Source organism: Brienomyrus brachyistius, chromosome 8 (genome assembly GCF_023856365.1).
Source record: "Brienomyrus brachyistius isolate T26 chromosome 8, BBRACH_0.4, whole genome shotgun sequence".
In the NCBI taxonomy this organism is placed as follows: Eukaryota; Metazoa; Chordata; class Actinopteri; order Osteoglossiformes; family Mormyridae; genus Brienomyrus; species Brienomyrus brachyistius.
This window is the reverse complement of record NC_064540.1, coordinates 2,821,115-2,848,349: the sequence shown is the minus strand read 5'-3', so window position 1 is coordinate 2,848,349 and position 27,235 is coordinate 2,821,115. Positions and strand designations below refer to the sequence as shown.

The 27,235-nt window shown below is 43.4% G+C and overlaps 1 protein-coding gene across 1 annotated transcript in view; it reads right to left on the bottom strand.

The window, feature by feature from the left end:
- The window catches only part of asic1b (acid-sensing (proton-gated) ion channel 1b), a 140,222-nt gene that overhangs the window by 100,043 nt on the left and 12,944 nt on the right, over positions 1 to 27,235 (bottom strand). The window contains exon 2 of the mRNA XM_049023504.1: positions 25,011 to 25,206. Coding sequence (XP_048879461.1) covers positions 25,011 to 25,206 — 196 coding nt within the window. The remainder of the gene's footprint in view (positions 1 to 25,010; positions 25,207 to 27,235) is intronic.

Sequence of the window (27,235 nt, the reverse complement as noted above, 5' to 3'; positions counted from 1 at the left end):
GCCGTCCGCTGCAGGACCCACACGCTCGGGATATAATCTGCCGTTATGCTAACTATGATATCATTTCACACTCCTCTTAGTGTGATTAAAGGGGGGGTGAGGCGTCAGTTTAAATCACATTCAGACGCCCAGTTTACAGCTGGGGAACATCGCCAGCTCAACTGAGAGACAAATTAGATCGAGGCAGTTTGCAGCCAGGGCATCAGCACTACTGGAAGGTCTTTTTTATATTTCCTTCTTCATGCAGTCTTCATGGAGTTGGCGACGTGGAGAACATATGCTCTATGGGTTGTCATGGTTTTGCTGGATCACATCCACTGTTGCATACTACATGTCCAGACGCTCTTTTTAACACGTGAGTCGTCCATGAGAAGTGATGTTCAGTCCTGCTCCATCTGCGAATCTTCATGGATCTCACCCGTCTCCTACTCCTGTATAAGGCTGCACCTCACGGGTTTCTTTTTCTCCCAGTGGCCTGGTTCCGTCCCGTAACAAACCGCATGGAGTTGCTCCCAAAACTGGGCTGGCTCGACTCCTGACCTGGAGCAAACCACCCGGAGTAATGGGAGGCAGGCCTGGGAGGGGGGACTGGAGCTGAGCCCCCCCACCCCACCTCCACCTTCTTCCAGGCTCCTGAGAGACACACCGTATGTTCCACCTGCACCATCAAAACCCCAGTGTGGAGGGGGCACATATTTTAAAATGATGTAATACAGCTGAACACAATCAGAAAATCTTGGGGTCATATTGTACCCCTAGCATTGAGAGGAGGTCACAGAGGCCACCATGTCGCAGAGAACAACTAAGTAGATGTTGAGGGGGCAGGCTTGGCCCTTCCTCATGCACCCATCAGTGACATCGCCAACGTGGGAAGTAGAACTTCTAGTAAAATGCTCTCCTGACACAAACAAGCCCCTGCTGCTATCTAAAGGACACCCCTCATGTGAGGCCAACACAACCCAATACTCATTTACTCCACTCTTGTACAAACACATTAAAGGACAGGCCACCAAACAGGATAAAGACCATTCTCTCCATCGATCGCGCAGCTGTTAATAACACAACAAAGGGGAGTTTTCTATTGACCCAGTTGCAGATACAGAGAGCAGTTGAAACACTAATCATTAGGAACAAAATCATTTAATTCCTTTAAAGGTAGGCGTTTAATGGCTTGGTATCCTATGTAGATAATAGCTCATAATATGGGCAGCTGATTTAACTCTGACTGTGATTTCCTGACCCATTTGATATGATGCCCCTAGATCAACCAGGTTTGACCCCTACAGCATAACAAGAAAAAGTGTCACACGTTGTATTCTTCATGACAAAGACCAATAAATGGACTCAAGGCTTTGAAGGCTTCGGTAGGTGGGACCATCATTTTGTGTCTCTCTCACTGGCTACTTAATTGGTTCCCGTTGGGTTAAACCAGGCATAGTTATAAGCCTACCATGAATACCCCTTACTAGTAAAACACAATGCAAAGGGAAAAGCCAGAGTAACACAGTGACTCATGCTTCTGGGGTTGGGGGTTTCAATGCAGACCTCGCTCTGTGTGGGGAGTGGGCATGCTATCCTGGGTAGTTTGGTCTCCTCTCACAGTCCAAAAACATGCAGCCTGTAAACTGGCACTTCTCGATTGTCGATAGTGTGTGTGCGGCCTGAGATGGACTGGAACCCCATTCAGAGTGTGCCATGGCATGGGATTTGTAGGAAAACCTCCAGGCTCACTGTCACCCTACAGCGGCTGAGCAATTATGGCAGTGTTTCCCAATCCAGTCCTTGGGGATCCACAGCCAGTCTGTGTTTTTGCTCCCTCTCAGTTCCCGGAAGCAAAAACTTGGTCGGCCTGGTAGGGAGCTGGGAGGGAGCAAAAACGATGACTGACTGTGGGTCCCTGATGACAGTATTGGGAAACTCTGGATTATGGAGACACACACACACACACACACACACACAATTATATCTTTGTGAGGACTCTCCACTCCCGTTTCTCTGGGGAAAACTCTAACCCATCAACATAACGACCTTAACCCCCACCCAGCCCTAACCTTAACCATAAGTAACCAAACAAAATACGAGGTATTTTTACTTTTTTGATTGCATTTACAAATCTTTGCGGGGATCTGAAAAATGGTTCCCATAATGTCAAAATAACAGGTTTTTATTACATTGTGAAGGACATTTGGTCCCCACAATGTAATATGAACCTAATCCACACACACACACACACACACACACACACACACAAACAAACACACAGATACATTACTGCGCAAAAGTCTTAATGATTTATGTTTAAAACTATTTATCTGAGCAGTAAGTGTGTATAATTTACTCAGGGGCAATTTACCCTCAGGGACACCTGTATTTGCATTTCCATGCATTTGTTAAATTTCACCACCAATTACTTAATTCAATTAGTTAAATAACTCAGTGAGGTATTGATTAGCCGAACCTTGCATGCCAGTGGTTCGAGTCAAAAAATACCAAAATACACGGCTGTCCTTGATGGTTGCTGAAAACACTGGAGTGACTTCAGGAGAGATTTTCAGTGGCTGAGCTGACACACTTTGACAGATGCAAAATCACACGTGAAGATCACTGAAGCTAGGCTTGGATTATATGGCGGCATTAAAGTGCACCCCCGTGTTTAGTATTCCTAAAGGTGTTACTTTTGATACCATAAAATAGACAGATCGCCCTCCTTCTGTGAAAACTGGGCAGTTGCAGCAGAGTGAATGAACGGAGGGTGATCTTTATAGCTTTCCAACAAAGGGCTGTCACTTAGTTTACACAGTGCTCAGCTTCCACACTGACGAGACCATTCAGGTGACTCTGTGACTATCTGTGACTATCTATCTGTGACTATCTATCTGTGACTCTGGAGTTTCCAGTAGCCGACATACTGTCATGTACCGCACACGGGGGAGAAATGGCAAGAAGGTATAATAAGCTTAATTAAAATATCATTTTCTTTGACAGCTGAAGGCGTTTGGACAGTACTTTTTATACACACACACACACACACACACACACACACACACACTCATATACATATCACCAGGGTCCAGGTATACCTTACCTTGTGGGGACCAAATGTCCCCACAACGTGATGAATACCTGTTTTTTTTTACCTTATGGGGACCTGTTTCCCAGTGAGTTTTCTACTTCGAATTTACCCTCTGTATCAAACATGCTATGTAAATAAAACTCTATTTTATAAAAAATCTGTGACTGTAATAAAAAACTAAAAATGCTAAAAACTCTTGTATTTTGTATTTACTTATGGTTATGGTTAGGGCACGGTAGGGGTTAAGGCTGTCATAGTTAGCGTTAGCATTTTCCCCATTTAACTGAATGAGCGATCCCCAAACAGATATGATTACACAACTGTGTGTGCGTGTGTGTGTCTGTATATATTCACATATATAATAGTCAGACAGAGTACAGAAAAAAAGACCCATGACTGGAGAAGGTACAATAATGACTCTGAGTGTAAATCTGTGTACAGGTCACTATAGTTTTCGGAAAGAGGATTCAGTTATGTTGCATGCGTCACTTAGCTCCCCTCCTTTAATATCAACTCCTCTCTTTATATCTTGAAAAGCATCTGTTTCGAACAAAGCGTGCAATCCAGCGCTGAGCGCCACGGCCCCGGGAGTCCGCTGGGCTTTCACTGATAGCGGAGAAGCGGACGGTGGAGGCACAAGCGCGCAGATAATAACAGCATTGCTGCCAGAACACAACAATCAGCCAGCTGTCGCCCTAACACCTATACCACTGCATATCACTCCGGTTGTGTATCCTCTGAGATCCCCCTAATAATGAATTCTTCCATCCATCCATCCATCCATCCATCCATCCATCCGTCCATCCAATTTCTGTCTGTTCATCCAGGGCAGGGTCACAGGGGAGCCGGTAGCCTACCCCAGGCAGCAGAGGGCACAAAGCTGATTAACACCCTGGATGGGAAACACTTAATGATAATACATTTAATTATTATCCTCCTATTCTTTTATTATTTCATAACCTAGAAACTACCCATCTTTGCAATGAAAAAAAAACCGAATCATTTCCACTTATTTCCTTGCCTGATATTTTAATCCAAAGCGATTCATAGTCTTGCGGCTGGATATTTTCCTGGAGCAGTTTAAGTGCAAGGCTCAGCAGCCTTTCCCACTCTGGGATCAAAATTGCACAATACAGCCATTATACTTACTCTACCTGCTATCCATCCATCCATCCATCCATCCATCCATCCCATGCAGGGTTGCAGGGGTCTGGAACCTATCCCAGAAGGTATGGGTATAAGGCAGGGAATAACCCAGGATGAGGCGCCAACCTATTGCAGCACCTGCTGTCCATGCATAATAAGTATCATCATAAGGAAGATTATTGCTGTCATTATTGTTATCTCCAGAATTGCTGACGCCAAACAGCAGATACTGTAGTTAACCGGAGGGGCGGTTAAAATCATCACTGCTTAGGCAGTGAAACTGGGCATATTTTCGTAGTTTCAGGGGTTGCATGTTTACCCCTTTTAAAGTGTTATTTTTCATCATTCTCAAACGCCCCCCGGATACCCGAACCACCATAGTGTGCCCTCCCGTTGGTCAACTCCTCTTTCTTCCTTCTTCTATATCTCTCTCTTCCCTCTATCCTCCTTCTTCTCCTCTACTCTCCCTCTCACTTTCTCACATGAATATACACACCTCCGCTCTCTATATTACCCCTCGTTCTTTCGTCTGACTCAAGCTTCTTTCATATCGACAAAACAGCTGTGCATTATATAGGGGGCTCTGCAGAGAGCGCGCGCTCCAAATAAGGAAGGCGGGACACAGTCGAAAAGCCCGAATTCTCCAAGGCACCTGACCGAGATCCAGCCGGCATTCCCAGCCAAGAGCTTCTAAACTGCCCATCTGTCACATCTCCTTGCCTGCCATATCAAAACCATCTATAGCTAATAACCAGCAGAAATATTTTGAATAGTAAATTTGCGCTGAGCAATTGCAATGGGGTTTATCTAATCGCGATTAATTTGATTTAATGCAACATGGTCGTCGATGAGGTGCGATTGCACAAGTGCTTCTTGGCAAACGATGTTTTAATTTCTTTAATTTCTAGGCTGAAAAAAATAGACGAGCTATTCAGACGGTCTTCTGAACTACTAAGATATATTTTTAAAAAAGATACTTTTAACCAATATTTAGTTTTTATAATGAAACAAGACAAAGGGATATTGCTTTCTGGAAATACTTCTGAAAAAACCCAGCTTTGTTGCAGACTGAAACTTTTCGTGTACATAACAGCAAACAACAGCAATGCTAATTAAAGTGAGTCGTTTGAGCCAGTGGGATTGAATCCGACCTGTTTTTCACCACACGGTCCTCCTCCTTAAAATTTCAAGTTTTATTGTCAAGTGTTTGGAGAATACAATGAAATTCTTGTGCTATGAAGTATCTCCTACAATAACACAGCGCAGGGGGTGAAACACAAAGCAGGGCTGTATTTTGACAAGACCGTAGTGCGACTTCAAGACAATGGAGTGAAATGGCACATAAAATCAGTACAATACAGTATGTGATGGAATGGTGCAAGACAAGTGTGCAAAACCAATGCACCGTAGAATGATTTGAAAGTTCACAATAAATCACAACAAATATGGAAGAATTGTACAGGCGATTCCTCAGAAATGGCAAAGTCTGCGTCTCAGTTTAGCTGACAAAAAAACCCAGCAAGGCAGTAAAATGAGTATTATGGTGTTAACCTCATCCAATTTGTAAGTAAGTTTTCTGCTGTCATAAACAATCATTTTTTTTCTTTCTCCAGCTTCACGGATTTGTGGAAATAGTGAAAAACACTGTGTGTGTGTGTATGTGTGTGTGTGGGTTTGCATAGATCACATTTGAGGACCAAATTGTCCCCAAAGTGTAGTAAAACCTGAAATTTCCCTACTCTTTTGAGGTCCCCATTTGGATAACCTCAGTTTTATAAAAATCTGTGAATGCAACAAAAAAGTAAAAATGCCAAAAGTCTTGTATTTGGGTTGCTTTACTCACAGTTAAGGTTAGGGATGGGTAGAGGTTAAGGGTGTCGTGATTGGGATTAGGGTTTTTCCCATAGAAACAAATGGACGGTCCCCATTTAGATAGACCAACCTGTGTGAGTGTGGTAGGTCACTTACATTAAGATAGAAAGGCATATTTTAAAAATCAGTCAAATATTTCAGTGGTTCACTAAGATAGTGTTTCTCTAACACTCTGACAGTCTACTTTTCAGCTTCTTTCCAGCTCCCAACAAGGGGCAAGGAACTTCACCCTGCAAAGATCGTAATTTTATTCTAAGTGTAATCTTTTAAGCAAATCTCCTTTCTAAGTCTTCATCGTAGGCGCATCCTGTGTTATCATACACAGCCAAATATCCATTTCACCAAGGCAGGAGATCGCTCAGTGTATACAACGAGCAGCTGAGCATTTACAGCAGCACTGAGAAAGTTCCGGAAAACAGCCACAGGAGCCACTCTGTGTGTTTGTGTAAAACGTTCATGAACTCCATCCCTGCGTCAGCTGTATCAAATTTAAATATACCCGCAGCATCATTGGGGATAATCGTGTTCCACTCAAGCCTGTTTTTTTGTTTCGCCAAAGCCTTTCATGTTCTCCTGTTTTCTGTAAAGGGAAGAGCCTCTCCGTCTCTAATTGTGGAGCTGCTGAAACTCTTTGAATGCAAACAACCTGTTTTTCATCAACCAGGATGCTGACAGCCCTCTAAAGCAGGTAGGGGCTATATCTCCCCAACTCCCGACCGCTGCTGTCATGAATGACCGTTCCTCTCCTTCTCTCCTTCTGTTTTCGGTGAGTCATACACGACCACCCATGGACAAAATACACATTTCCATATCCTCATGAACATACACACAGCCTAAAAGCTACTCACCCTACTCAGGTTTACCTCACACTTCCCAGCACCATCTTTAGGAAACAGAGATGTTACAATGGCATTCTGGGTATGAAGGCCTCACTGGGCAGTAATAACCACCACGGGGAACTTGGATCAGGCACACAGAAGGTGAAGATGGCCCTCCAGTGGTGTCAACTGATCTGCAAATTGAGGGGGGGGGGGGGCGTGCTGGCCTGTGGGAGGCAGCTCACCGTGAGGCGGTTTCCACACTCAGGAACTTAATTCCTTTTCCCTTTGCTTAGAAGTACGCCACAACAGAAGGTTTTCCACTTAGTGTTAAGGCCAATTCATGCTTCACCTCTCTGCGTGCACTTTTGGTCGCGATGACGTGCATTTCGTTGGCAAAGCAGTTTATGCCGGACAGCTGCGCACAGTAGTGATGGGAATCATGTCTGAATGAAGGGAGTCCTGGATCTTTTGAATCCATTCCTTTACAAGAGCTGTTCAAAAGCACAGCACACCATCCTTTTTCTCTTAGGGGACAGGGGTTACTCGCTTTATCTGTGAAATAAACACTAGGATTATAATAGGGTAATATTTGGTTCACATTCAGATTTAGACAACTAACCAATGTAATTTAATTTTGCATGTGTGGATTAGCTTTTGCAGCAATAAATTACTCATATTGTCAAACCTAATGTCAAAGATCTGCACTGTCAACACTATACAACATGACGCCATATCCCACTGCTTTGTCAGTGAGTTTTCTACTTTGAATTTGCCCTCTGTATCAAATGTGTTGTGTGAATAATGTTGCCTTGCCAATGCAATTCATGCAACACGTCATATACATACACATTACACTTTTTATTGGCACACTAACAAACAAGAATAATGACCATTTGTGTTAAACAGACTTTTGATGTAAATCAGTTCCCTTAGTTCATTCCGAGGAGCGTTTCAAAAGATTTCAATCGTTTTTTTTTTTTTTCCAGCAGAGATCATGCACGTCGTCGTGTGCATGTGCAAGGAAATCGACTGGATGTTCGCTGTAGCTGGCAGAAGTACCTTTCACAGCGCAGAGGTCAACCGAGAAAGAGCAGAAGAAGAATTGTTGTAGGAGGTGCGGACGTATCCGCATATCTAATTTTTAATGTCCAGATTATATATACTGTCCTGACATTATGCTGTGGTATATGGCATTTTGAAAAGCAAGACTGTTCCGGCATTTTAAAATCTAGTTGATAAAATTCACCTGCGGGTGCGGGGTGGAGGGGGGTGGGGGGGTGGGTGGAAGTCCCGATTAATTTTGTTGTAAGGATTTGGTATTTGAAAATGCCTCAATATGCCGTAGTACTTGAATACTGCTCCAGCCTAGACTAACAACTTTAATTTTCTACAGCCCGAAAGCTCACAGGGGGAAATAAAATGATGAAAGCTGATACCCGTGATTTGGTTAACAAACTAGGCACAGAGGACACAGAGGGCAGTAACTCGGCCTGAACCCTGAGACCCCCATCCGGACTCCTGGAGATGTGCCGAGAGCTGGCAAACTGCAGGCTCCGGCGAGATCCCAAGCCACAACTATGCTGTCATATCAAAACACACCTTATTAAACACGCAGCCTCCTTCGATGGGCACTTTTAACCACGCCCCCTCCCCCCCCCCCCCCTCAAGGTGAGGGAACATGCCTGTGCTTCATGTTCAATCCTATAATCTGAGAGAAAAAAGAGCCATAAATAGATTAGCCTTGCAATAATCTTTTCCTTCACTGTCACCAGGTCAATTAGACATAAATGCCGCAGCTGTGTTGTACATTTGCGTAGCTCCCGGGACTTTAGCTATTAAAATTCCGCCTGACTGTAGCAGCGTCAATAGAATTCGCATCCCTGCCATATCCTGGGAAACTGCGCCTCCGACGTTTCATGTGCACGTATATGAAAAGCCGATGAAAGCCTTAGGTTTAGATGTGTGTTTGTGTGTGTGTGGGTCATGTATATAGTACAGTACCAAATGTCCCCACGATGTGATATTTTGACAATTTTATAAAAATCTGTGACCGCAATCAAAAACACTGTCAATCTCGAAAGTCTTGTATTTTGTTTAGCTACTTATGGCTAAGGTTCGGGCTGGGTAGGGGTTAAGTTTGTCATTGCTGGGATTAAGGGTTTTCCCATAAAAATGAATGGACTGTCCCCACAAAGATCTGATTACAAACGTATGTGTGTGTGTGTGTTTTTGATGATGTCGAGACATTTAAAGTGCGCTTGTATATTTATGTGGTGGACAAAATAAAGCAAAAGTGCTGTCCGGAAGACACACAAAAACACCACGTTGAAGGAACATAACACAGGCCTGGTACATTGAGGTGTGTAACACGTGTCTCTACATATAGGCTGGTGTAATGAGGTGGGGGATGTTTTCATCCTTGGGCCCCTTAGTACCAATTGGGCATCGTTTAAATGCCACAGCCTACCTGAGTATTGCTGACCATGCCCATCCCTTTTTGACCACAGTGTAACGCACCATATTCCAAAGCTCATATCATCTCAGACTGGTTTCATCAACGTGACAGTACGCTCACAGTATGCACAAGTCCTCCGTAGTCACCATATCTCAATGTAAGAGAGCACCTACGGGATGTGGTGGAGCTGGAGATTCACATCATGTAGGTGCAGCTGACGGATATGCAGCAACATGGACCAAAGTCTCTAAGAAATGTTTCAAACACCTTTATGAATCTTTGAATCTTGTTGAATTAAGGCAGTTCTGTAGGCAAAAGGGGGACCAACCCAATACCAGCAATCTGTACCTAATAAAGTGTCCATTGAGTGCGTGTGTGTGTGTGTGTGTGTGTGTGTGTGTGTGTGTGTGTGTGTGTGTGTGTGTGTGTGTGTGTCTTTGTACTGTGACCCTCACTAGGGGCTTGTATCACAAAACTGGACTTGTGGAATAGCAAAATATAATGCAAAGTATGAAGGCAGGTATGTTGATTTTTTTTGGGGTTGGCAAGATAACTTATTTATTACTCACTTATTTATCGTATTTAAGATAGTTGGGCTAATCGTACGAAAATAAAGATAAAGTCCATTTCAATTGGGACACCTTAAATCCACCAAATTATCAGGCTAACCAACAAATCTCATTTGGTGATACAGGCCCCAGGAGAAGCGGTAGGAAGATGAGATGGGTGATAACTGAAATTACCACGTACTTTGTGGGTACTGTCAGCTTACCAGCTAGACATTTTTTTAAGCACATGTCCTGGGAAAAGGGAAGTAAAAAAGAAAACCAGTATTTACAGCTTCCTGTCTGCCGACTCTCCATATAAAGACACACCCATAAATGTAAAGCACACATCACAGTCATTCGTAGCCTTTCCGCCCAGCTTTCCTACCTAAGACACATAGATGAAACGCAAATGACATGTACACAATAACAAGAAAGCCACCACCAACTGAAATTTAAATAAATAGTCTTCGTGCTTAGGGGGAAACGCCTTTCGCAAATGCAGAATTCTTCAACACACTTCCCTGTCATTTCTTATCTATCGGATGGAGCCATCAGCTCACTGGATCAGCTGCCGGTTTGGGCTATGAAAAGCAGAATTACTGTCCTTTATTTTAACGATGTTTTCTCTAAACTTGCCAGGTTTGGATGTATCCACAACAATGTCCGATTTGCGCTTCACATTGTTTCAGAAGAGTAGTAGGCGTGCGCTATATTGACAAGTCTAAATGTTGCTTGAATCAGGCGTTCTCTGATGTCAAGGGAATGGATTTCGTGAAACATAAGAGAAAAACTCTCCAAACTCTTTATTGTAATGACTTGTCCTAACTGGACTGATGAAAACGCCCGTGTGTAGCGAGCCGCACCATATCTTTCTTCGGGGTATAATACAAATGAACCGAGGAAGGTGTGTATTCATACATAAATAAGCACACATGACATTGGTGTGTGTGCTACGCTGCATCTTTCACCTGGCATTTTTAAAACCCAGCTCAGTTTAAAAATGGCTGGCATGCAAAGGCTAAATGAGATGAAGGTGGGAGGTGAAAGAACCCAAACAGGATAAAGAAACACTCCTGCATATTTTCCAGTTAAACATTCGTGGATTACGACCCTAAAGATGAAGACAGGTATGCTGAACTTCCCCGAGCCTGACTTTCACTTTTCATTCACACAAAAGCTGCGAATTGTGCCTTATGCCATTTCCCACCGCCCCGTAAATTTGCCCTCGCAATTTACCCTCTACCATCAGCAGTCACCCCCCCAGAAAGAAGCTCAGCACTTGCGGCATTGCGCGGAAATAATTAACTTTGCCAGTAATGCAAAAGATTATCTGCGATGGCTGCTGACTTCAATTTGGGCAGTGAAGAAGAACAGCTTCTAAAAGAAGGCTACAGAGGCCAAGGGAGGTTCTTTAGCTTGCCGGAAAGCATTTCTGCATAACTAACACGCAGCACTAACGTCCTCCTCTCCATTTTGATTTCAGTAAGATCGATGACCTAACGTCTGCAGACACAGTTTATTCGAAGCTGATGAGTAGCATCTCTTCAAATTTAAAACCACCTCATTTGTGATTTTTCATCAGGTGAGATCACTCATCAGAGAAGTAATTTGGTATTCAGAAAAGGCTGTCTACAAAATAAAAGGTGCCTTTTCAAAAGTAGCTTTAATCTCCTCAGGTCTTACTCTCCTTTTGTTCTATAAATTAAAAAGAATTCTCAGGAACTTCAGAAACTGTAACTTCCTGCAGTTATGAAAAAGCCAATTAGCTGTGATTACACCCCCCCCCCCCACGTTGCTGATGTTAAAGGACTGGAGTGAGGACTAAATGACACATTCCTCTTGATTTTTTATGACCTGACACTTTTTAGCAATAGGGTATCTCATATGTGCACTGGGATATCTCATACATGCATTGGGATATCTCATACATGCACTGGGATATCTCATACATGCACTGGGATATCTCATACATGCATTGGGATATCTCATACGTGAATTGGGATATCTCATACGTGCATTGGGATATCTCATACGTGCACTGGGATATCTCATACGTGCACTGGGATATCTCATATGTGAATTGGGATATCTCATACATGCATTGTGATATCTCATACATGAATTGGGATATCTCATACATGCACTGGGATATCTCATACGTGAATTGGGATATCTCATACATGCACTGGGATATCTCATACATGCATTGTGATATCTCATACATGAATTGGGATATCTCATACATGCACTGGGATATCTCATACGTGAATTGGGATATCTCATACGTGAATTGGGATATCTCATACATGCACTGGGATATCTCATACATGCATTGTGATATCTCATACATGAATTGGGATATCTCATACATGCACTGGGATATCTCATACGTGAATTGGGATATCTCATACGTGAATTGGGATATCTCATACGTGCATTGGGATATCTCATACATGCACTGGGATATCTCATACATGCATTGTGATATCTCATACATGAATTGGGATATCTCATACGTGCATTGGGATATCTCATACATGCACTGGGATATCTCATACATGCACTGGGATATCTCATGCATGAATTGGGATATCTCATACATGCACTGGGATATCTCATACGTGAATTGGGATATCTCATACGTGCATTGTGATATCTCATACGTGCACTGGGATATCTCATACATGAATTGGGATATCTCATATATGCACTGGGATATCTCATACATGAATTGGGATATCTCATACATGCACTGGGATATCTCATACATGAATTGGGATATCTCATATGTGAATTGGGATATCTCATACATGCACTGGGATATCTCATACATAAATTGGGATATCTCATACATGAATTTGGATATCTCATACGTGCATTGGGATATCTCATACATGCATTGCATATCTTTCTCTGGTATATAATAAATTTTCTTGTGACAATTCCATATCTACTTAGCAAAACACCATGGCAACCAAAGTACTATGGCAACCACGCCAGGATCTAATTAAGGGAGTATCTGTTCTAAAAAAGGTCTTGAATGGGACATAGTTATTAAAAACAGACCTCAAATACTTCTGAAATCCATTAAATACTACAAAAATCTGATATTTGACAGTGAGAGGGCACACGTGAAATTGTTTGCACATGTATGTGCATTATGAATGTCAAGACACATGAAAAGCGGTCACATGTATGAATATGAATTCAATAAGGCTTCCTTTATGAATGAAAATGGCTGATATACTGAATATATATAATATACTCTGGATATGCGTCAAGCATACCAAAATGATAAAACAAAATAAATAAGCAAGAAGCAGTACTTTACAAATCTGACATTCGTTCCATAAATTATTCCTGCCCATGACGGAATTTGGCTCTGTTCCGTCACTTGACAATAGCCGCAATTACTAAACATCTGAACTAATCTCCGGTCCTTGTGGCTGCTTCCTGAATCAAATAAGACAACATGGCATAAGGTAGCGTTTAATTGAATTTTTTTTCACGCCACTCTTGGCGAAGCGACTAATCGGAGTCGAACGGCAGCCCATGAGAACACGTCGATTTAATCTGCGGCCGGCGCATAGAACTGCGGCTACGGAATAGCGATGAATCAAGTCCTGTGGAGCCGCGGAGACTTCGGTGAGTTTATACGGAATGTAAACAGAACTCGGAATCTCACCAAATTTCCGCTGCCAAGTAAATAAAGGAGCGCGTAAATGAATAAGCGGAAAGCACTGTAAACTTATGAGTCACGTCCAATATGGACAACTGTGCCTACTGGTTGGGAAAACAGTGACGGTGATGTCAGTTTGCAAACACCAAGTTCATCATGTGCTGCCTGTCGCCGCTTCTTGTAATTAGTCAGTATTAAAAGTGAATTTAATAAAAATAAGAGCTTTTTAAGGTTTGAATACGAGGCTTCTCGGCTACATATTCATTGCTTCCCCAATGAACTTATGAAAGAGTAAGACTTAGTTTCAGATAATGTTCATGGCCTAGATGGACTTCGTCACCTGCTTCTCCGTTCAGTCATTATCACAGCTTGAAATAATTCATGCTAATGTCAAGTGCGCAGGACAGTTTAACATCCGACTATATAAAAAAAACGTAAGAAAAAAACTCTGCACACTGACAGTTAGTTACCAGCCGACCATGCAGTTAAAGACTCAAAGCATTTGTAGTGTCTGATGATTCATAATTATAATTTGCTGTGTTTCTAAAATGAATAGGGAGGAGTTAAAGCAAAACTGATGCAGACCTGATGTATATGATTTCATCATAAATAAAGAAAATCCACTGAGAGATGGGGCCAGAATACAATATATAATGCTCACCATATGTTCTCTTGGTCCGGCTGACAGACAATGAGGAATAACCATGCAGGTTTTGATCATATGGGGATATTATTTAGTAGATTTTCCCATCAGCGATAGCTGAAAATCTGCGATACAGAAAGACCAGATAAATATATATATATTTTTTATAAGTTTAAAAAGTTTGCTCACAACAATCGGACTACAAGCAAGGCACGTGATGTACTGAAAACTGAGATGCGTTGGGGGAAAATCCGCGATATAGCGGGGGTGCGATAGCTGAACCGCGATATACTGGGGGGGGGGGGGGGGGGGGGGATCACTGTACTAACATATCGCGAACAGACTTTTTTCCCTAATGCATATCAACCAAATTACTTTCCCTCCTCTCGTCCAGATTGTTTTTTCACACGGTTTTAGATCACAGCAATGGAAGCAAGTGTTCCTACACAATGAATCTGTTGAATACACGAAATAAAATAATTTTAGGAACCTGTGTGAAACATTTTTTGATGGACACAACAGCGGATGTCAGCCAGAAAAAAGACAATTGAGTGCTGTAAATGGGATATATTTTGTTGTACCTCATGACTGATGCCAACCATGTTTTGAACACAAATGCTATACAGCTTAATACCCAACTAGCTTGCCTTTTGCTAGCTATAGTAAGAAATGACGTCATCTTTGATTGTTAGCTCTGTAACTAACTGACAAGGTATAGTGTCATCATCATGAATGATAATGTTAATAAAAATAACTAAAAATAGTCTGAATTTACTGACGAATAAATTCAAATAATAAACAATCTATTCCTTTATCTTACCATCTTAATAATACTTATTCCTTGGGTCAGAAAATCACTCTGATTTAATCATCACCAAATGTTACCCATATATTTTCTATACATTTACTTAGCAGAAGTTTAAAATTATTATTATTATTTTAAATGTAATTATGTTTTGTAGAACGCTGCTGTCGTCTTCCTGTTCCAGGTTAATGTCCGATAAATTAAATTAGTCTTTTACTCAAATGCACTGTTTCCCCCCCACATGACTTGCCTCAGCACCATCCCGTAAAAGCTGACATCAGCGTTACCACGGGAGCAGACATTGATTATGATGTCATTTATAAATCACCACACACTGATGAAGTGCACACATTTACATTGGCATTATACTCAGTTACTTTATTTGTAAGGCTATGTCACTCTCATTTCCCCCTTTAAATGAAATCTTTCCCTTTAATACACATAGAAGGAAATTTAGTCAATGAATGTAGTCAGAATGCATTTCATGCCCTTGTCATATATACAGAAGGTGCGAATTCCTCAGTGATTATTTGTCATTTCTGCGGCAGATTTCTGTTGTTGTCTTTCTGTCTGTTTCTGCAACAGATGTTGAGGATCTTGGCACTGTTAAATCTCTGAAGGAGAATCACTGCTGTGCCCCACAGAAACGAAAAATTGGCAACAATCCCCGTTCTATTGGGTAAAACAGTAAACAAATGCACAAGCGTGATTATTATTATCTGCAGTATTAACTATGTCTTCGGTTTTTAATGTTTGGTATTCTTTACATACACACAAAACGCATAATTATCACTCTAGTAATTGCTTACCATATTTCATAATGATGTATAATTTTATGTTTTTCCCGTGACATAGTGCTAGAAGGTAAGTCTCTCTTCAGGGTTCAAACACTGCTGGATGTGTAAAGTTCACATATTTCCCTGTGTTACACAGGTGTCTCCCCACATAATTTTCTCGTGAAGTACAAAAAAAAATCACGTTAGCTAAGCTGACGTCACCGCATTGCCCTTTGGCGCCGACATACTACCCTCCCATACAAGGTGTCCCCTGTTTCCGGATGTACACTCACAAGTTCCTTCTTACCCTAAACTGACTAATTTGTGTAATATTTTTCTTTGAAATTTAAAAAAATACCCTAATACATTTAAATGAGTTATTGCAGTAATTGACGTGCAACCTGAAAAGCGAAAACCTAAAATCGAGCAGCATATAAAGAGACAATGAACATCATGGATGAATCACATAAATAAAAGATAAAAGACAGAAAGCAGTTACACAGCACTGTGTTTTAGACAGTCAAAGAACATTTTTTAAAGCGATTTATGAGTGTATATTTGCTCAGAAGAAAACACAATTTAACATTATATAATATGCATATTAATAGTAATATAATAAAAAGTAGCGGATATATTCTGTTCCCAAAAAAATTACTGATATCTTGTTAGATGGTCGCCGCAACCAATTCCATGTATTTGCTAAATTTTTACACCAGCTCACGTAATTAATGAACTTAAATAATTTCATGCGATATTGATTTACCAGACATGGTTAGCTAGTGGTTGAGTCAAAAAACACATGGATGCACTGGATGGTTGCTGCAAATTCTGGGGTGACTATAGGAGAGGTTTTGCAATGGCTAAGCTAACACAATTCCACATACATAATATCACACACAGGCACATAATGTCACACACAAACATGAAGATCATTTAAACATTATTTTCCTTGACCGCCTAAGACTTTTGCACACTACAGTACCTTTACATCATGCCCTGCCAGTAATATCTTTTCCGCCCCATCGGACAGATTTGTGGGCTGCCTCCAGCGATCCCTGGTGTTTATAATCCATTACTTAGAGACCAATCTGTCTAGATCATGTCAATTTGCACCACACAACTTTGCACAAAAAACAAACAAATAAATGCAATCATATGGGACAAGGTAACGGAGAATAACTGTGTGTCGTCTTTTTATTTGGATTTCACCTCTCCATTCTGCGAGTGTGACACAAACATCATGTCAGTGCTCACTGTTCCCATCACCTCCTCCTCCCGTCTTTCCGCATTTTCATCTTGTGGGGTTTAACTGAAAATGTCAGAAATTTTAAAACGCAACGGGATGTTTCCCGTTGAGGAACAGGCCAGAGATGACATCATGGTCCCTATCAGCTGTGCCACCTAACTGTGGGTGGTCCCATCCGGACTTCCCGAAAGGGGAATACTAGTCATTTTCTATGAAACATTAAACCGAGGACCTGACTCACTTACTGAAGGCTGTCTGGCATTTGAAGGGACCCTGTTTCTCGTCCAAATATCCCGACAGTATCAAAGATCTAAAGTCAGCTAATCATCCGCTACGATAACTGGCAAAATCATTGATCATCCGGAACACCAATCTGTGATGAAGTCACAATATGACTGATGTTCATCAATAACCTGTGTCCTACGCCACGGTTGAACAAGACAAATAACTGAATGCGCTTTTTTGATAGGAGAAACACAATCAGTTATTTTTCTTCAGTAGTTACGCGTTTCCAGATCAGGTTGTGTGGGACCTGCTTGGTGGGTACTTATCTTTGGCTTGGCGATAGCTGGAGGGATCGTAATGGCTCACCAAGACAAGTACTTGAGTCCTGAAACACGTAGGGACACAAGCATGAACCGAATGGAGGTAGGATCCCAAAAGCTGCTCCCACAGACCTGTGATGTCCTGAGGGGCCTTAAATAGCCGCTCACAAAACAACGATGGCCAGGTTCCCTAAGAATGTCCCTTTGCATCAGTAGCCTGGGTTATTTCCCTCTCTCCACTGGAGGTGAACTACCTAGATGCCAGTGTTGTTCTTGTTTTTATCCCACTCGCCAGTTTTATTTTGATATTTCTTTCACAGGAAGAGACGGTAGCATGGCAAGAAACGAAGTTGTGGAGGAAACGCAGGCAGCAGTGAGAATGACGGAAACCGAAACTAAATAAATATAACACACCATCGCTTGCCATCCGTGCCCGACACGGCTTTCAGAAGGGAAGAAAACCACACAGTGGTTATATCTTCATCAAAAGTGAAGCTCCTTGCTGGGACCTCTTAGCAGTCCTGAAGAATTCTTGCCCACACTAAGCTACATTCCTGAATGAAAACGAGTAAGATTTGTAGCAATCATGGGAGCAAAGCAAACTATAAATGCTTAGATCAATCCTACTTGTACCAAGTGGCCAAGAGTACCCATCCAGAGAAGTGTGAACAGAGGGATCAGTGGAGATGACAGCTCCCATTACTCCGGAAGACCAGGCTTTTTCATTAGCAGGGCATTCATTATTCAGCAACTGGAGCCTAATTGATCGTTGTCTAAGAGCACTGGGGGGTAATAGGGAATTGATTGATGTACACTGGTGGGAGTTGTACGGATCAACACAAATGCTGGAATCCTCTACCACTCGCTGTTGAGTAGGATCGTGAGCCCCGAGGGAGACAGCCGGCTAGCTGTCCCTCAAAGAGAAGGAGGAAATGCCCCCCCCCCCCGGCCGCTCAGCATCACAAACACAGCGAGGTCACAGGCAATGTACAGCTAAGCTTGAGCTTAATGCCCGGCTTCTTTGACAGATCCCAAGTGAATAACCAAATACTACATTTAGGCAAGTTTGATAGACAAACAGGAATAGCTGTGTTTATCGTACATTGTGTAATTTATGCACGAATCGCTTGATTTTAAGAACCGAACCCGTTAAAGTCCACCTAGGCAAAAACGAGACATGTTGCCGGTCAGTTGATTTGCAGACGTAGATGTCTCTTACAGTAGGTGGATCAGACCATCTTCATAACACTAATCCTGGTCACAGGGGAGTCTAGAACCTATCCAAGGCAACACAGTGTACAAGCCTGGAGCACCACCCAAGACAGGGCTTATATAAACACACACACAGTCATACATTCCAGAAATTCCACTTAGTCAGACAGCATGTCTTTGGACTGTGGGAGGAACCCTGAGTGACGCTGGGAAAACATGCAATCTCCACACACACGGCAGACGGTGGATTTCAACCCCCAACCCTGAAGGTATGCAGCGACTGTACCACCTATAGTTCAAGAAGTTCCCTTGGGTTATATTTTTGTCAAATAGGGCTTATAACCGCTAGAACTACACAGCTTAAACCGAGACATGAATGAGGAACCGGGCTTCCAGGTGGACGGTAGTGGGGGTGGCCGCTGCCTGCGATCAGAAGGTTGTTGGCTTAAAGTCAGCTGAGCGGCTCTACCATTGGACCCTTCAACAAAGCCCTCAACTCACAACTGGTACAGGGACTGTCTGACGCTGCTTTCAATTGTAGGTTGCTTAGGATAAAAGTATCTGCTAATTAAAGAAATTGTTATTGCGGATAGTAATCGTAACGATCATTAGCATCGTAAACAATGGGGAGATCGGATGATTATAAGGGCCCCCAAGTAACTAAAACAACACTTAAAACATAATTGGATTGGTCTGGGGTGGGGGCCCAGTATGATATACTTTCATGGGGCCTACAATGTCCAGCTGCACCCCTGATAACAATTACCCAAACTGATGACTGACACACAGCTAGGAATTGTGGGATGGGTGATATTGCCTGAAATAGGGTCCTGCTTACTGCCTATAAGATTTATAAGGCCAAATGTGTGTACTTTGTGTGGGATGCATGCAAAGCTATATGCCAATATGCATGTACCTATTAGGGAAAAAATATACTGGAAATTAAATTTAGCTCAGGTACTGCAATCATCAGTACTCGGCTAAATTGACATGAAAAATATATCCAATACAAAATAATATAATCTTACTACATTTTGCTTCTTCTTCTTCCATCTTTAATAATTGCTTATCTGGTTAGATTTGCAATAATGCGCAGTTTGTACCAGGAAGCGTGGGTGTATGCCAAGGTACATCCTGGACGGGACGCCGGTGCATTTCAGGGCAAACGCAGACACACATCCTACACGCTGAGGGCAGCTTGGGGTCACTGGCAGACCAGGATGGTGAGATTGCAAGCAGAGACCCAAGAGAACACGCACACACAGAGCCGAGGCCGGATGCAGACCGTTCACGGAGGTGTGTGTTGACATCGCTGCCTGCTGTACCACGGTGCCGCCCACCTACATTTCAACACGTAGCTGTTGCTAGACAAACGCTACACTTTCAAATAATATCACTGGCGTGTCACACCGACTTGGAGGAGAGCGCTCGCAGCCACACAAATGTGGAAAACGGTCTGAAAGGCCGCTCAAGAAAGACAATATCAGCCCTTCAGAACAATCTGAAATCATTTTTCTGCCTCAAGGTAGCTTTCTTCGAATATCTCACGCAATGTGGTACAATCATCAAACCGTGGGGTTCTGTAAAAATTTGTTCGTTTTCACCGAACACCACAATCTATATCTCCTGTTAACACGGCCAGAGGCCACCCTACTATTTTCACTGATGGGGGGGGAAGCAGCAACTATAAAAGGTGTCAACCATAGGTGGTCGGGGTGGCAAAGGTAAAAGTCGCTGACCGGAGAGAGGCATGGGGGGGTTAAAATTAACCAAGGTTAGTTGTGGCCCGTTATTAGCGGAGGCCCCTCGACTTCAGCCTAGGAAAGCCTGTGCATTACAGCACTCCTGTACGTCTATGAACGTGAAGCTTTGGAACATGGAGCATCTCTCCGCGTTCATTCAAACATGCTACTGACTGAAAGGCCTTGGTAATGAAATAAGTAGCGATACTGCAGCTTCTTAGCTCTCGCTCCGCTCCTGTGAATGACTAAATATAGTATAGAGTAAGCCTGTCTAATTAAACAGAAGGTCATGAAACTCAATCATCTGTCTTCAGTCTCCTGCCGTTATTTATTGTATTGTTTTCATGTGCTGCTGTAAGCGGTCGTTCCGATTGCTTATGCCGAGTTGTGCGTTCATCGCGGCTAATTTTCTTTCACCGCGGCCGTGATCCGCTTTCGGGCATGACTGGTTCCGACGTGTGTGATTACCGGCTATGGGTGGAAAAGATCCAGAGAGGGAAGTAGAGAAAGAGAGATGGGAATAACCTCCATGTTTACGGACACAGAGCCATTTTCAGAGCTCGACGCTTTGGCGGAGGAGATTCTAACCTCGTTGTCGGCCTCAAAACCCCCTGCCTTTATTCTCATCTTGACGGGTCCCCTCTAGAAATACCGCCCTTCCTGATATGACAGCAAAGCAAACAGATGGGGGAAGTTTCTGGAAGCAAAAGGGCACCTGGCAGAGGTAGAAGGTGAAGCACCCTAGGAAGGCACAGCATCTGAACAATCAGGGCGCCCCGGATCCCGTAATCCTCTTGTAATCCACTAAATCCAATAGCATTTTTTTTTCCAGGATACCTTCCCCAAAACACAAGCAAAAATCACATGCTATTCCACTGGCGTCTCTCTACATCCTGCTGTTTCCTTTCCACAGCCAATAGGAACGTTACTATAGCGCTTGTCATTCCTAAAACGGCGGCACTTGCCGCAGTCAAAAATCACCAGGCCTAGCGTGACGAATACAGATAATGTCAAATTAGGCTAACAAACGCTTAATGTTCACGTCTCACAGATCTACACGTCCAAACAGAAATTTTATGACAGCATTAACTGCAGATTCTTCCAGATAGACCACATCATAATTTTCAGACTTTATCACACGCTTATCTTAATTGCAGGTTTCCATTACGAATTACTTTGAAAAATCTTCCTGAAGACACAGTGAATATAATACAGACACATTCATCATCTGGTCTTTTTACGCCGCAGTTCCCAGCCAAGACCCCAGTCCAACACCTGCCAGTCCATATCTTCATCCTAGTCTACCTGCCCCAGCCAAGTCAACAGGGGTAGTTTATAAGTAGCTGTGAAGTAATAGTAATACCAGGTGGTGGAACGCAACAAAAATGAGGACTGGCTTTGGAGACCAGGTTGAGATTCATGGCCTTAACAGAACATGGTATTCCACTTGTAGCAGTTTGAAGCAGCGTCAGCGCAGCTCGGAATCAAAGTTCCCTTGAACCTCTGGGGTATCACGCTTTTCTCAGCTGCTCCTATGAATGCCTCATACAGGTAACAGTGTCTGACATTTGTGAGAATTGCTTTAATCACAGTGTGGGGGAGGACTACTCAGGAGTTGGTAAGCGGTGGGAAGTTCTTGGGAGGCTCTCATAATGACATACAAGAGATGGGCTTCCACACCTGCTGGAACTGGCCTCCACGGTGGAGCTCCAATAAACACGAGGGGCCACAGGTGGGTTGCTAGCCAGGCCTCCCCTACACCCCCTCCAAAACCTCCCATAATGTTCTGAGGTCCCGGTCGGAGTCACCGGTGGATCTGTGGGTATTAACGAGAGAAGCGCATTCTCTCCTGAGTGTACTGCCTCGCTCGCTAAAAGCAAGCAGCTCGCAGAGTGAAGAAGAGGGGCATCAGAATGTGCTCCATTCTCCTTCCGCGCCCCCCTAACGTCGGCCTCAGTGTGGTACGTGCGATGGAGGCCTACAGCGATGACTGCAAAGCGAGGGACGGGAAAAAAAAATAAAGCATGCAAAGGTGAGGCCCCTTCTCTGACGGACATCCACACACTTCCATGTGCAACTCGCCCTCTAATTGGCTCGGGGTAGCAGGTAGGGAAGCGAAGGTTGAATTGCGCTTCCTCTGCCCGATCAGAGCCTACTTCCCTCAGTTGACACCATCCCCTCCATAGAAAAAAATCCAAGGAGAAGCTGGAAGACTCAGATCAGAGAAATGGAAGTAGACAAAAGGGATCCTTCCCAGCTGGTGCACGCGTGCGGGGGCACAGACGAGCCGCAGACATTCAAGAGTCACTGCCATCCAACGAGGAGTAAATTACGATTTCAGCATAGCGACTGTTTCTGAAAGACAGAGAGGTTCAGGGTGCATCATTAAGCCGACGCCGACCTGCAAGAGGCAAATGACTGTGTTTGGCTCAAACTAAACGATCTGCAACTTAAGGGGAACCAAAAAAAAACACGTTGGCAGTTATGGATTTAAAGCCCAGGCTGCAGTCACTCATTGTTAAATTCAGGGACGGTAAAAGGTGTCAACCTCACACTAAAACTGGGACACTGGGTTCTCGGGCATAGATGTAAAATATACACTGACCGATGCACTAACTGTAAGGAAAGCAAATCGTCTTTAATCTGCAATCGGAACCAAGCCAAATGAGATGATCGATATTCTGCTGCGATGTGGATTCTCGCTTCCGTCTTCGGTTGTAGCGGCACCGTGTGAAGGGTAAAGTCTGCAGGGAATGGGGACCACTTTCCTGTAGGTGCCGCGCTTTTAAGTACCACGGCGCTCGGGGACCCACGGCAAATCATCGGCGGGAATTACTCTTTACACGCCATTAGTGCTCTCTGCTGAGCTGTTCCTGCTGCTGTTCGGGACATTAGTTCATCAGCAGAACTTAAACGGGGAGACATCAGCACATTGCGGGAGGAGCCGGAGGCTCCGGGGTTCAGAGGGATGCAGAGAACAAGGCAGCACATCAAGGGCTGGGATTTACTACAGCAAGGGCGGAAACGTTATGGTATGGAAGACCATCACATCAAAAATGTCGAACGATTTATTAGTGTAACAACCGATGTGCAGCTACCCAGGTCTCCAACCTTCAACTTAGGACGTGTAAACAATAGGCTTCTCTGGAGTTTGTCTGCCAACGGTTACTTAACGCCAAGGAAAATAATAAATGAAGCAACAGAAGATAGATCAGCTTATGTTTAGTAGCTCAAGAGGAGGGTTAATGGAAAGAGCACAATGTTCTGCCTGTCTGGGACAGCAAAAAAATAGGAAAAAATAGACAATTTTAAAGAAAACAAGCGATACTGAAAAACAAGCCAGTAGAAATGTACACTAGTGGCCAAAATTGTGGAAACACTTCCAATCTTTAGAGATTACAGAAATGTATTCAACTGTTGCTCTAGCTGTTTAATAAGTATCATGCAATGAATGATTAAATAAGTAACTGGAGCAACAGTTAAAGTATACAGTATAAAGAATAAAGTTCTGCAATCTCTAAAAATTTTAAGTGTTTCCAGAACTTTTGCCACTAGTGTAGTTCTCTTCTTCTGTTCCAGATCTTTCTCTCAGTTCCTCACTCATATAGAACAAAAAGGATATTGTTTTACTTTAAATTATTTTGGCAGTAAAACAATGCATTTTGATTACAGAGCACAGTGTCTCTGTACAACTGCTTTTAATATTTAATATATATATATATAAAAATGGCTGCTAAGGCCAGAACATTGACCAGAGAGAGTCAGTGGTACTTATTACAATTTTTTAATCTAATTATGATCTAATTATATCTCCAGCCTGAGTGTGTGGCAGGGAATTGAGTTTCAGTCCCCCTTATCTAAGGTTTCACTTTGGGGTCTTGGCTTGTGACTCCTTAAACTTCTTTAGCAGAAGCAAAATTGACTATGTAGAGCTTTGTGTCAACTTCCTGGCAAAGCTTTGGCACGGCTAATAAAATCCAGCTGAATGACTGTCACTATTACAAACACAATGTTGCATACAAAACTGGGTTAATTTTTTTAGAAGACCAAACCGGCATGAAGAGGACAGGTTCTCAAGGCAATCAGGACCCAGCGGTCACATGAGGCACCTCGGGTGTTTATCAGTGTGCGTACCTCATTGTACTTCTGTTTTTGTGTATCCATTTTACGTCATCATCCATTACCGAACACGAGATCCAACACTCAAGAACAGAAGTACAGAGGACGACAAAACTCCACGGATGTCATTCCTGCCCCGTGCCAAATATCAAAGATGCATCGGTTATATCCCTGCTGAATGAGACCATGATTCATTGCACCCCAAGTTTCATCTCGGAAGGCAAGTTAGCAAGACCGGTCTTGCCAAGACCACAAGTACTATCTTTGTGTTCTTGGTACCGAGAAACGCTCCTCATCAGGCACCTCATCAGCCACCTGAATGACTCACCACTGAGAAGTCCTCTGCACTGCACTCGGCACCACGGTAACGGCAGGAGAGCAGCATGTCCTTGATGTCGTGACCTGTGCGGTCGTAGAACTCGCGCATGTTGAACGGACGCGGCCTGAAGTTGTGGAAGTCGGCTTTCACCTTCAGCGTCTCCAGGACGCTTTCCTCCACCAGATGTGTGTCCCGGATCTCGTACCTGAGAGGGGAGAGAGAAGCAGAATCATTTCAAACTACAGTCCTACTTCTCAGAGGAACTGCCCACAGGTGCTTCCCAAAGCCATATTAGTTATTTCTTGGTAGAAACTTGAGGTATTGCATTATTTAACTTAAAGTACAAACTGCCCATAGTGGACTGGCATCCTGTCCATAGTGTCCCCTGTCTTACTCTCTGTGACGAACTGGCATCCTGTCCATAGTGTCCCCTGTCTTACTCTCTGTGATGGACTGGCATCCTGTCCATAGTGTCCCCTGTCTTACTCTCTGTGACGGACTGGCATCCTGTCCATAGTGTCCCCTGTCTTACTCTCTGTGATGGACTGGCATCCTGTCCATAGTGTCCCCTGTCTTACTCTCTGTGATGGACTGGCATCCTGTCCATAGTGTCCCCTGTCTTACTCTCTGTGACGAACTGGCATCCTGTCCATAGTGTCCCCTGTCTTACTCTCTGTGACGAACTGGCATCCTGTCCATAGTGTCCCCTGTCTTACTCTCTGTGACGAACTGGCATCCTGCCCATAGTGTCCCCTGTCTTACTCTCTGTGATGGACTGGCATTCTGTCCATAGTGTCCCTTGCTTTACTGCCTGTGACGGACTGGCATCCTGTCCATAGTGTCCCCTGTCTTACTCTCTGTGATGGACTGGCATTCTGTCCATAGTGTCCCTTGCTTTCCTGCCTGTGATGGACTGGCATCCTGTCCATAGTGTCCCCTGTCTTACTCTCTGTGATGGACTGGCATCCTGCCCATAGTGTCCCCTGTCTTACTCTCTGTGATGGACTGGCATCCTGTCCATAGTGTCCCCTGTCTTACTTTCTGTGACGGACTGGCATCCTGTCCATAGTGTCCCCTGTCTTACTCTCTGTGACGAACTGGCATCCTGCCCATAGTGTCCCCTGTCTTACTCTCTGTGATGGACTGGCATCCTGTCCATAGTGTCCCCTGTCTTACTCTCTGTGATGGACTGGCATCCTGTCCATAGTGTCCCTTGCTTTACTGCCTGTGACGGACTGGCATCCTGTCCATAGCATCCCCTGCCTTACGCCTTGTGCTGCCTGGGACAGGCTCCAGACTCCAGATGCCGATTTACTGGAGACACAGTTGGAAGATGTAGACAGAAGATGAACATAGCAAGGAATTTTTAACTATTTCTTTTAAAATTATTTGAGGAAGAGAATAAACAGCAAAAAGGGAGCAGTGTAATTATTTGTTTGGTGTGCAAATTGCCCTGGTCAGGAATGGAAACAGAAGACGGTGACAAAGACCAGGTGGCTGTTTGATAGGGATTCCCTCTTCAGGGTTATGGAGACAGGGATTGGGCGGAAAGCAAGCCAGAATGAGGCAGGCAAGGAAACACGGAATCCAAACTTAGGTGAACGCAGTCCAGCGCTATACATGTCTGAGTATGTAAGTGAGCAATATGATGAGCAGATGTTATAAGAAGATCCTGATCTTTCTGTTGCCTTGACCTTGTTTTTGTCCAGAACAAGTAGAACGGTAAGAATGTGACACCGCTTTCATTGTTTAACAAACCCTGTTTAGCTAATTCGGGCTTTTCCCCCATATATACTGTATGTGAATTCTTTAACAAGGCAGCTATTTAAATGAAAATGTATTATACCTTCATTATACTGTAAATACCTTTCAGCACTGGAGCATATCTATTTAAAGGCTTTGGCTGCAATCATCCTGCAGTCCAAAGACACGCAGTTAGGCTAATTGGCGACTCTAAATTGACCTAAATGTATAATGCTCTGTGTATGTGTGAGGGCTGCAACAGACTGGCATTCCACACAATGTGTTCTCCGGCTACGTGCCTCGAGTTGCCAGGGATTGACTCCAGGCCCCTTCATGACGCTGACCAGGATGATCAGGTAGAAGATGAATGTGTAGAAGGGCGGTAATCATGGAGATGTATTATTTCCCATAAAACACTGAGCGCCACACACATTTCAAGTACAAGCATTAAAACGCTACATTTTATTTTATGCAAGTTGGACACTGAGGAA